The sequence below is a fragment of the Lepidochelys olivacea genome (assembly GCF_965140295.1).
Source record: "Lepidochelys olivacea isolate rLepOli2 genome assembly, chromosome: 7".
Classification (NCBI taxonomy): Eukaryota; Metazoa; Chordata; order Testudines; family Cheloniidae; genus Lepidochelys; species Lepidochelys olivacea.
The window spans coordinates 18,654,195-18,666,981 of record NC_140417.1 but is presented as its reverse complement, the minus strand read 5'-3'; the positions used below and the strand labels follow the sequence as shown (position 1 = coordinate 18,666,981).

At 45.1% G+C, this 12,787-nt stretch overlaps 1 protein-coding gene across 2 annotated transcripts in view; it reads left to right on the top strand.

The window, feature by feature from the left end:
* SRGAP3 (SLIT-ROBO Rho GTPase activating protein 3) overlaps positions 1-12,787 on the top strand; it is a 223,298-nt gene that overhangs the window by 127,404 nt on the left and 83,107 nt on the right. For both annotated transcript variants that reach the window (XM_084632856.1, XM_084632855.1), the window contains exon 3: positions 8,397-8,559. In XM_084632856.1, coding sequence (XP_084488982.1) covers positions 8,397-8,559 — 163 coding nt within the window. The remainder of the gene's footprint in view (positions 1-8,396; positions 8,560-12,787) is intronic.

The window sequence follows — 12,787 nt, the reverse complement described above, 5'->3', positions numbered from 1 at the left end:
TGCAGAGCAGCCACCTGGTTCTCGGTGCACACCTTCACGACCCACTACGCGGTCAACCAGCAGGCCAGAGAGGATGTGGCAGTTGGCAGAGCGGTCCTCCGAGCAGTTGTTCCGTGACTCCTGCCCTCCTCCAGAGGTAAGCTTGTAATTCAACTAATGTGGAATGGACGTGAACAAGCACTCGAAGAAGAAAAAACGGTTACTTACTTTCTCATAGCTGTTGTTCTTCGAGATGTGTTGTTCACGTCCATTCCACCACCCACCCTCCTACCCCTCTGTCGGAGTCGCCGGCAAGAAGGAACTGGAGGGGGTCGGGCTGGCGGGGGTATATATGCGGGGCGCAGTGATGCCACTCGGGGGGCCCGCCAGCCCGATGGGAGCCGCTAAGGGAGAAAGTTTCCGATGCTCGTGCACGCGGCACGCGCACACCTAATGTGGAATGGGCCTGAACAACACATCTCGAAAAACAACAGTTACGAGAAAGTAAGTAACCGTTTTTTATGGCTAAGGCTATGATTTTGATGGGTCAAGAGCAATAAATAAAAAAAAATCACTGAAGCCGTGACCTGTCCCTGACTTTTACTGAAAACATCCCGGACAAAATGGGGAGGGAGGAGGGTCTAGCACCCTGCCCCCCCTGCAGTGACTGGGAGCTGCAAGGGACCCCATTGCCTAGTGGCTGTGAGGGGTCCCCCTGCCGCCCTCCAGGGCTGGGAGCTGCAGGGGGTTCCCCGCTGCCTGCGGCGGCAGGGGAGCTGCATGGCGGAGGGCTGCGGAGGGCCCCCAGCCTGTCCGCAGCCACTGAGCAGCTCTGGGGTTCCTCTGCCGTCGTTGTCTGCTGGGAGCTGTGGGGTCCCTCTGCCACTGGCAGCGGTGGCTGGGAACTGCGGGGGAGGGGTCCCCAGCTGCTTGCAACAGCTGAGCCACTGCAGGGGGGACCCCTGCCAGTGGCGGCAGCTGGGCAGCTCAAGGGTTGCAGGTGGCTGGTCAATTGCGGGCGGGTGTCCCACCACCCACAACTGATATTATAATGAAAATGTTTGGCATTTCCATTCTGCCGTAGATTTTGAAATGTCAACTTTTGGTTCTGATTTGGAATGAAAACAAATTTCCAGATGTCAGAATTTCCCACAAAACAGACATTCTGTTTCTCGACTATCAGTAGTTGAGCTTCGGTCTCAAGTCTCTGAGCAAACTTGGATACCATCTACTGCTGGACAACCCATGGCAGGGACAGGTACTGATGTGCCTGCCCCAGAGGCATCGTGTGGCCCCAAGTGAGAGTTAATCTTTCATCATCTTAGAGGGTCCAATCCAACACCCATTGAAATGGATGGAAGTCTCTCCATTAACTGCAATGGGAGTTTGGTTTAGGCTGATAGTAACTCTTAACTATAAACTGGCATATTCACATTATGCAGAAATGTTTCCTATATGTATTAACACCTGATTTTAAGCACTGTAGGAAGCAAGTTTGCTCCAACAACACTCTAGACTTGGAAGTCCAGTCTGACAGACTGCATGACTCGTGGGATCTTTTCTGAAATTAAGTAGGCTTAATAGAAATAAGTGAAACAAACAAGAAAACTACCCCTCCATGTATAGCATTCCATAGTTTGCCACAGTCACAATCAGTCTGTTCCTCTGCCCTCCACCCCCAGTCTTCTTCTGAAGCATCAGGTTTGGGCAGGATGCTGGACTGGATAGATTAAGGATCTGGTCCAATATTGGAAATCTTACGTTGCTTGGTGTCATTGCTGGAAGTAAATAGAACCGGTCCAGAGGCTGTGAGAGAGAACCCAAAGGAAAGGTGGAAACCAAAGCTTTTAGAAATTGGAGCAGAACTCTGGCTCTGTGTCGAACATCACAAAAATGAATAAGAGACCTCTGTCCCATGTGTGCATGTAATGGCTCTGAATCCTTCGGAGATGGGTGATCTCAGTTGTTACTGCTGTTAAAGCAGCTCATTGTGGGTTCATTAGTTTTGGCAGACAGATGGAGGTAGGAGTAGCATCTGGCGGATGGACTGAGCAAGCCCTGGAACATACTGTGAACATCTAATTATTAGTAAGTTCCAAGCAAGTGCAGCTGGAGGGTGCCAATTGCCCTATGTTAATATAACTGCAAGGCTAAGATGGGATCAGGCTAGGGGAAAGGTTAAAGCTACTGTCCATCTTTGCCCTTTAAATGACATTTTGTTCTTTATTCCATATAAAGAAGAGAGTCCTAGAAATTTAGAGATGGAAAATTCCTTTTTAGATCCCATCTAGTCACTTTGCCTCTCTGTGCCTTGCTTCACTTCTCTCTGAAATGGATATAACATTGGAGGAGGGGAGCTACATAGTGGGGTCAGAACAGCTCTTTTTGTGATGTTGTTTTGCAGTCTACTAACTCTTCATCTTTCTGTCACCTGACAGAGACAGAGTCCAGTTTCCAGGGCTTAAATCAGCTGGAGCCATCCAGAGCAGAGTCCAGTAAATATTTTCAAACCCATAGGAGCCCCAGTGCACCCCACAGGGCTGAAGCCCTGAGCTCTGGGGCTCTGGGAAATAGTCTGTGAGAATTTAAGCCCTGCCAGTTTCCATTAGTGCTCCAAGGCTTAGCCATCCTGTCAGTGCAGCAGTCTGCTGCTGCGTAGTGCCGGGGGTGGCAGTTTAGCCAGCCATATTGGTAAAAGGTTTCTTCTTGTGCTCTTTGAAAAATGCAGGCGGGACCCCAAGCACCTGGAATCCAATACAAAAAAAATCTGTAGGGGGTAAGACTTGGTCCGGAACAGTCAGTGTGACTGAGCTGGCGGAAAACTGGTGCAGAAATCTTGGCGTGGAAGTTTAGCTGCCGCTACTCCTACTCTGAAGAGCGGTGGCACTTCACCCCACTAGTGGTGAGTAGAGAGCCGGTTCTGCCTGAAACATGAGTGTGGTGTTGGGAGCATAACCAGATTGTCCAGAGCATGTCTTGATTCAATACACCATGCCTGCAACTTCCACAGGTGGGGCTGCTATGGAGCTTGGGTAGAAATGAAACCTGAAGGACGGCAAGCACCTGGTGGTGAATTCCCATCTTCTCTTTCCCCTCAGGATACCTGTAGCTCCCTGTCATCTTGAGTGAATGTGAACAGTGAATAATGTAACTACTGCTTGGAGTTCGCAGCTTTGCTTTTCCAGGCCAAAATAAAAAATAGACTTTACAACATGATATTTTTTCCATTGAAATGGCTGGAATTACAAGAATGGAAGGACCTTCATTCCTGCCACTTGAGGGATGCAATGCACTTGGTGTTTTCCCTTGGCATCCTTGTCCAGAGCATCAGAGGGACTTCTCTTTGCTTTGCAAGGTGAAATGGGCAGAACGTGATGAGCTATGGGAGGCTATTGCCACCACTAGCAGTAGATTTGGCAAGCAAGTTGTCTTGGCTGCTCAAGTTACCATTGTAACTGGAAAAAAAAAAAAAGGAGTACTTGTGCCACCTTAGAGACTAACCAATTTATTTGAGCATAAGCTTTCATGAGCTACAGCTCACTTCATCGGATGTATTCAGTGGAACTGAAGGGAACAAATCCATGAATCATTACTGTGGAAGTCCAGAAAAACAGGCTAGAACATGTACCTTTCATCTCTAACAATATAACTAAGAAAACAAGAAGCAGCCCCATCACGGTAATACTGAGTGACTGGAAAAGAAGATCAGAGTGCAGCGTAGTGTCAGACTCCTTGGCCCATCTGAATGTGAGGAGACTCTGTCCGAAAATAAGTGCCTTCTTTGAGAAGCAAACCATCGAAATTTTATAAACCTGAGATGATTATTCCTATTGTAACCTATATTATAACCTATTGTGTCTGTGATGGAAACTCAGAGAATTGCGAATGGCAAACTTGAAGGAGAATCTAGGACTAGAAGAACAATAAAGGTTCCAGAGGAAAAATGGAAAATTTGTCTTAACAAACCAAGCTATTTATGAGCATAATGCATTATCTGTCCACCTTAGTGTTTCCCCCATTCACTTTTCCTAGTTTGGTCCTTTCCAACCCACATGGGTTATGCTGCCCAAGATGATTGGGGAGGGGTGTGGCCCTGTGTTTACACAGTGAGGTGCTCGGTGCTCCACTTCTGTCTGGACCACATAGAGGTCTGTGAGTCGGCTGCTAACCAGGCTGGGAATTTGAATTTGGACAGTAGAAGCTCATGGATTTAGATCTAGCAGTCTCTGGTTCAACCCGCAGCCTGTGACCCACCCAAGGATGTCATGTTATGTATCTCTTATGCTGACCATGAGAGAACGTGACATGCTCCGAGCTCTGCCAATGCACGCAGAGGGTTCTAAGCTGCATCTCTCTATCTATACGTGGGCCATGTAGCCCTGGGCCAGGGGTTCTCAATCTTTTTCTCTGAGGCCTCCTCAACATACTATTAAAAATTCCATGGCCTACCTCTGCCACAACAACTGTTTTTTGGCATATAAAAGCCAGGGCCAGCATTAGGGGGTAGCAAGCAGGGCAACTGCCTGGGCCCCATGTGGCCTGGGGCCCCGTGAAGCTAAGTTGCTCAGTCTTCAGCTTCAGCCCTGGGTGGTGGGGCTCAGAGCACCGGGCTTCAGTCTCGTGTGGCGGGGCTTCAGCTTTCTGCTCTGTGCCCCAGCAAATCTAAAGCTGGCCCTGCTTGGCAGCCCCCTGAAACCTGCTCATGGCCCCCTTGGGGACCCCGGACCCCTGGTTGAAAATCACTGCCCTAGACAATGAGGGATATGCCTGACAGTTGACCTCCTAAGAGGGTCTCTTTCCATCAGGCTGGACACCCAGGATGGCTGTGTAAAAGGTGTTTACATGACAGTGGCTGATGCACTGGGGATTGAATCAGGGACCTCCAGAGCTATAAACAAGAACTGCTACATTTTGAACTAAAGAGACAGGACTCTCTAGGTAGGACTGCAGCAAAGTCCTACCATCTGTTGATTGAGCACAGAGAGGGACCTGGAACACACATGTGTCAGAAGGTTACATTGGCTTTTAGCCAAACCTAGAGACAGATACAGGTACCTCAGTCTCAGTGGCTGGATTATCTGGGTATATTTTCCTTTGAAATTTGGTACTCTCCTGATCAGCCTGACAATTGAAGTCTTGGGCATAGGACCTCTCTGTGCCTCAGGTTATCAGTCTCTCAGATGGATGGAGTAATACTTTCCCACCTCGCAAAGGGGTTGTGTGAACCAACGGATGTTTATGAAGCGCTTTGAGACCCCATCTGAGAATTGCTTTTAAAAATATTACATGTGTATGCAAAGCGATGGATTGTGTGTTGGACAAAACATTGCTGGAACTTCCCCCACTCTATTTTTGGTGCAAATTTGCCTTAAAATAATCATTAATCATGACTTTGTTAATAGCCAAGTGGAGCGTGAGGTTCAGAGAAGATTTAGACACAGAAATAATAAGTCTGTCTCACTTGCTGACTGAAATTTTGCCAAGTTGGTGCGTGGGGGGAAAAGAGCTGAATGCCAGATTTGTGTAGTTAGAAACCCTCCCAGCAAACTGACTGGTGTCTGCTTCCTAAACAATTAGAGAGAGCAGACCAGGCAGTCACTAGTTCACCATGACACTACTAGGGGTCATTATCAGAATTCTCACGTTATGAGATTATGATGTATTGTATTGGGAACGAACACTGATGAAATACATTCAGCTTTACTGTTATATCAGGCACACTGCTATGACCTGCACCTTTTGCTGTATAGACAGGCTTCACTGTGTTACTGAAGTGTAATTCTCCCCTTGCAGGCCACGCGTTTTTTTAAAGGCCTGAATATCATTACAACATTGGTCCCCAAACTGTGGGGTGTGCCCCCCTAGGGGAGCGTGGCGGGGCCTGGGCCAATCCTCATGCGGGGAGGGGAGGGAGCACCCCCCCCAGCCACTGCCCCCGCTCATTGCCCGGCTTGCGGCCTCAGCCACTAGCTGGGACTCCACTGCTGGCCTTCGCCCCTGGCCATGACTCCTTTCCCAGACCTGTCCCCAGCTCAGGGGAGGGAGGGGCACAGGCCGGGGTAAGGGGCACCTGAAAAGTTTGGGGACTACTGCATTACAAAGTGACAGAATGCGCAAAATGTGGAGAATGACAGAATGCGCAGTCTGAACTCTGGGATGGACCTCGGTCTCTTTCCCAGGAGGGGAAAGGGAAGAAACTACTGGCTATATAAAACAGATTATATGTAAAGATGTCCCTATTCAGCTAAGCACAACCTTGTCTTTGGGGTCAATGATCAGAAAAGCTCCATTCCATGGAAAATTCTTCTGTTTCGCTGGCTTCAGGCAACTGTAGGAGGATAGTAAATAAGGACAAAGCTGTGGGTGAAGCTTAGAGAATCTGAGTTGCTCAGCTTGTGGAGATACTTAACTGAAAACTCTGTGTGTGTGTGTGTGTGTGTGTGTGTGTGTGTGTGTGTGTGTGTGTATACATGTTTATATTTAGGCTTGGAGTTCCTTCACTGATTAAGAAATTTAAGTCAACAGCTCCTTTCTTGCATTATCCTTTTTTAAACATGTGGGGTCGAGCCCCGAAGTCCTTACCAATATTGTCAGTGCCAAGCATTTAAAAGTCATCAGTCGGGCCTTCCAGAAACATGAGATTTGCTTTCAAATTAGGAGATTAAAAAAAATAATGTGCTCTTTCTGTCTTGTGGTTAACGTCTTTTGAATGTACCTTGGACACCTTTTCAGGCTTTTCTCCACAACCATCATGGCTGGAACATTTTTAATGAAAGCTGAGATTCTCTGAGTCACCTGCATCCAGGAACTGAGGCCTTAAGAAAAATGCTAAATATTCTGGGACTTGCAATGAAATCATGAGAGTTGGCAACACTGGCTTGGATTCTGAAACAATACTTCAAACATCACTCCTAGTTCTAAACGTGCACTTTTTTCTTGTTTATTTTTACAGTGCCTAGCACTGTGGAGCCTTGATCCCAGATTGGGGTCATACAGTAGTAATAAGGTCTGTGATGCAAAAATATGACAGGTGGCCCCTAATATAAACATTTTCTTGCAAAAACAAAAGGTTCTTGTCACTGGAGTGTGCCTACCCTGGACACCCCCTGATGAGGGAGTGTAGCACACTAAGCAATTTCTGCCCCAATTTCCTCCTTCCCGGGGTTTTCAGTATCTCCCAGGGGTTCACGTTGCTCAGCTCTCTAGCTGGGTTATGCTCAAAGTTCAGTTCCCTTTCAGGTTAACAAAAGTCCAAACAAACCACTTCAGCCCTCAGCTCCAGTTCTCACCTTGGAAGTCAGCAGGCAAGTTGCTCTCTTGTTCTCCTGTGTTCAGCCCTCTGGCTTTGGCTCTCTGGCTTGGGGAGGTCAGTTGGCAAATCCCTGTGCTGCTCTCCTGCCTTCATCCTTTCCCCAGGAACCTCCTCTGGGTTCCTTCAGGGATCTCCTCCCAGCTCTGATCGTCCCTGATCCTTTGTATCCGCAGATGCAGCCCTGACCTGTCACTTGGCCAAATTAGGAACATACCTGGTGGACCTGTTTGAGTCCTCTAAAAGTGTGTACATTATAATAGAATAGTGTAATAGAATAACAGCTGAGAGAGAAGTTCAGCAACTCCCAAATTTTATTGGTGTCACCCTCTTAAACATTTGTTGCGTAGTCAATTAATGGATGGAACATCAAGCACACATACCACAGATTGGGAGCCCCCACTGAAGTCTATCGCTCTGCCAATAGTGTTCTTAAAAGCATATAATCTGGTATTCCAGCATTGTATTTTGTATTTTTCATTTGATTTTAGATGCACATCTTGGGGGTCGACAGCTCTCTTCATGCTCGCTGAGATTGCTTAGTGGCAAACACTTGGTCTCATACTCTACTGTTCATTCTGATTTTTCTCTCCTTTGAAAAGCAGTGGTTCTCCGGAACTGCCTTTGTCTGGCTTCTAGGATTTGGGAACTTTCTGCTTTGCACTGTTGCAATTTGTGTTCCAATGCAGTGTGCAACCACAGACCTGAGGAGATTATGGATGTTGGTAACATGAGATGTGATGACCAGCCATCCCATCCACAGATCTGCACATGTGAGGTTTCACATTCATTTAGCTTTGGGTATAATAAATGCATACAACGAAATAACACTTTTATGGATATTTGTTATGAGACCTCACATTTCATTCTAATCAGCTGTGCACAGCGGGAACAGCTTGAATCCAGAACACATGCTATGAATGGCAATAAAGTAGTTAATCAAACGCTGCACTGGTTTTAGTGAAGGTTACAAGGCTAAGTTCAGACCTATTTTGTTAGGCGGAAGGGATAGTAGCAGATTTACTCAGCGGAAGATGACTGTATCAGTATCATTGATAGTATCCACTTGTGAATTCAACCCCTCTTTGAATTATTCATGTTTCCCCAGGAAGGATCAGCACCTCCTTTCCCCTGTGAATTGCTGGTATCTAGTTTTGACCCAGACTCGGCGAGAGAGCAGAGATCATGCTACCCTGAATGACATCTTCATGAACAATGTCATTGTCCGCCTCTCGCAGATCAGCGAAGACGTCATCAGGCTCTTTAAGAAGGTAAGCAAAACAATGGGCAGTTTTTATTAAGGAGCCATCCTTGCATTGCTCTGTGAAAAACTAACTTCCTATGAGATTGTGCACAAACTAGAGATCCGTTGAAGATGGGAGAATGATAGTTTGAACCTGCTTTAGATTTTGGGTTTGAGATCAGATGTGAAGTGGGGATAGTAATAGTCACTATGGTAAAGCAATCTGAAATCCTTAGATGAAAAATGCAAAGCTCTTAAAGCATATTAGAAATAGTGTGGATGTGGGAAATGTAAAAAATCTTGCTTTTGCAGGAGCTAAAGAAACCTGCAGTGAAATTCCAGCCCTATTGAAGTAAATGGAAGTTCTGCCACTGACTTGAGAGATCAGGGCTACACCTCTTGTTTCTGGAAAGTATCTCTGAGAAATGGAGGAATCTGGGAATTGAGACTCCCCAGTTCTCTTTCTAAATTCCTGGCCAAAATTTTCTTCAGAGCATCCATGGAACCAATCACAGATACAAATGCAAACACACTGGACCCGTCTGATGGCCTTCTGAAGAGCTTATAATTGGAGCACAAGTGTAGTATTTTATTTTCCATACTGTGTGGCTGGCTAATTGCATGTGAGTGAATAGGATCAGTTCCTTGCCCATAAAGTCTCTTCTCGCTTTAACAGAATTGGACTGCATTGACATTGCTCCAATCTCAATTTGGTTTTTTTCTGGGTTTGAGGTTTCAGGCTAGTTATATTGTCAAGGTTAGGATTCAGGTTCAAATATTTGGATTTGACATTTCCAAAATGTCAAGCTGGGCTTGTGAGATTCCAGCCCAACAGTAATCTCATGGGATCAGGTGGTCTTGTGAGCTTTCTGACATCCTGAATGGTGGGAATCTGGTAGGATGAGCAATTACTATTAAAATTCTGCTGCCATGGACCAAAATCTCCTGAAAATTGGCCATTCTTATGATATTTCAGCCATATCTGGGTCTAAACTGTAACACTTCTGATTTTTGGATCTGACTTGGAACTGAAACCATAAGGGCAAAAGTTTGATTCTGGTGGCCTGAAATTGAACAGCCTTCTCCTTTCTCTGCCCCGTAACTGCCTTGGCGTTTGAAGGGGTTTGGATTCAAGGGTCCGTTTTTTGCCCAATTCAGAGTTAAGTAGGACTCAAAAGAAGCTATTTACATTTTACTTTTAAAAATTTCCCTTCTACCCAGTTGGTTCCAATGTGCATCTTTGGATGGCATATCTCATTTTAAACCACAGTAGCACATGTCTGTGCTTGAATGGTGACGAGACAAGGGCCTTGTGTTTGAAATATCTCAATCTCATACCAGGCCAAGGTGATAAAATATTTTGTTGACTAGACAATGTTACATTTCTTTGCCTTTTTTTAAACTTAATGGTACAAGTACTTACTGTGTGTTTAAATTGTTCCTCTCTGTCTCTCCTTTCCCCACTCTCTGTTCCTTTTGCCGACAGAAATAAAGTAGCATTGACTCCATCTGCAGCCTGTCAAAGTCAGCACTTGCTTTTAATCAGAAGGAAGCTGCACAATTGAGTTGTGGGGTTGTGTGATTTCACTTGCATTTGTCCCTGGAGGTTTAAATCACAATAGGGCTCACATGTCCCTAGAAATAATGACCAACTAAATCACTGAAAAGGCTTATTTTGTGTCATCATTTACCATTAACGTATATCAGGAGGCTGACCCTTTAGAGGATAAGCGTTATGCTTTAACCCCCTGTGTACCGTTTCAGACAGAAGCTTTAGAACTGAGTTGTTGTGGGTTTTCATTTTTGTCAGTGTTTTGATGAGGTAGTTTAGGCACAGATGAATTGGAGTATCCCAGAAATGAGAAATGGAAAATACCTATTAGATCATCCAATCTAGCCCTGCAGCCAACACGATTGTTCCCTAAAATGTATTTTCCCATGTTTTGTCCAGTGTGGTTTTGAATATCTCAACTGATGGCACTTCCAGTCCTTATCCTGGGGAGAGCATGTCATAGGCTATATTAATAGATGAGTGTCATGCAAATAGGCCAGCACCAGAAGGGTTAAAGGCATCCCTAATTGTTCTTCAGCTGTTTAGTTTTGCTGTAGATTGCTCTTTGATGATAAATTATGGTAACATTTGTTTCCAAGATGTCACTTTGAATCCCCCCAGTCCAGGATTTATTAATGGATTGTGACACACTGGGTGCATAGAGGAACTGGAAGGTTTTGTGACTTCTCCCATTACAAATGTATATTGAGTTCTCATTATGTAAATATAAACTATTGCAGTAAAGAGAGGGATGTATAATTGGTGAGCTATCAGGACCTGCATAATTGAGTTGCATTTGATCAGCACAGTGGTAATTTGCCAACAAAGGTCCTGAGAGGTGCTGAGTTCCTTCACCTCCTACTGACTTCAGTTTAGCTCCCATCAGGATCATCAGCCAGTAAACTGTGGCTTTGTATTTTGTTGTTCTCCACTGAAGATCTTTACCCTTCCAATGGTAGATAGGTTTCTGCATGGCTAGCCCAAGGGGCAGCCCACTGGCTTACCTGAGCCTGAGGGAAATGGGAACTTTGGAGAGACTGAGCTGGTGTTTAAAAGTGTTGGAGTAGGCAGGATTTAAGAGAGCCAATAAAGGGCTCAGTTTGACTCCCTCAAATGAACTGTCACATGGGAAAAGGGATGTTTACACTTACACTTTTGGAACCTCAGGTAAGGTTTGGATTCTGAATTTGGGGCTAAGATTTGGGTTAATTTTTACTTTTGTCTGAACCGCTTTGTCTTTTCCTAATAAAAATGATTTCATAAAGGCTCATGGGGGTGGGGAGGTGCAGAATCAGTGTTAATATCCAATACGTCCTTTATCAGGGAGTATATCCTGCCCTTGCATTGGACCCACTCTTAGAAGCCTCTTTCATGTCTCACTACTATGATCCAATGATGCTTCTTGTTGTCATTTCCTCCAAAGATGGTTTCTGATTTCACTGCACATCTCTGAACTCTGGAGTCTTCTGGAGAAGTTCAATATCTTGGTTTCTTATATTTATGGCACACTTGTTCTCCTGCTCTGCAGTGGAGCCAGTTTCATTCTAACCTTTCTTGGTGGCCATGATGTTGTCATGGAGATGGATAATTTGAACCCAGTGAGGATCCATAGTTTCTCTAGGACTGAGAATGGAGTTGACTCTTTGATTCTCGAAGATGGCCTCTCAGTGTATTCCCATACAGTAACCATCAGCCTAGTCCTTGGTAACGTTAGGAGACTGTGCAATTCTGTTAGGCATGTCTCTCTCCCATTCCCTCCTCCTGGAACACTCCCTCTTTGACTGAAAGCACTGTCGGCTTTGTTAGCCTTGAATGACGAGGAAAAACTACTTTGAAATCATTCCCTTTCCCAAACCTTGATCCCCCTTTCTTCTTGCATGCGTGTGTGGTGCGTTTTGTTTCTTTTTCTCCTTACCGGGAATTATGAACCCGGAAAAAAAACCCAGATGCAAGCTGCTCTCCTCAGGGAGCTGAGTTATAGTGTTGGTTATATAAATCTGTTTGGAGCTCCAGGGACAAGGATGATTCCAAGCATCTTGGCTTTTGATAAGGCAGAAAATAATGAGCTTTTCTGCAGCTGGGCTCTGCACCCCCTTGTCACTGGGCGTTTTAGTGAGAGCCAGGGCAAACCAATAGGGCCAGATTTTAAGTTGGTGGAAGTAGACATATCTCCATTGAATTCAGTGGAACTACAGCAATTGTACATAAACAAGGTATATCAGTTTATACCAGCTGACAGTTTGGCTCAACATGTCCAAATAGGAGAATAGTCTCTGTTGTTTTAGGGAAGCAGCAGAAATTATTTATCAAAATCCTTCTATCATGCTAAAGAGAAGTCATATTTCTTGGAAAGCCATTGTTATTACTACAGTGGCCCCAAGAAGCAAAAATCCCATTAGCATTCTACAGTAATGGCCTGGCACTATAGCTTGCAAGAAGAAAGGAAAATTGGAAAAGAGTAAAAAAATTTAAAACAAAAGAAAAAAAGGAAATGAGGAAAGGCTTAAAGAAAACCAACCGACTTCAAAAAGGAAATGGTTAAAGGTTAGAGAGACCAAAATTGAAGTGTTAATGAGGAGGGATAGGAGCTAAAGGGGGTAAGGGGTGGGAATACAGCACACAAAATGCAAATAGGGTGAGTGTGTAAGTAAGTAAAAAGAATTGCATCCTTCCTGCCCCCAGTTTGTATGTTGTCTACTTAGAT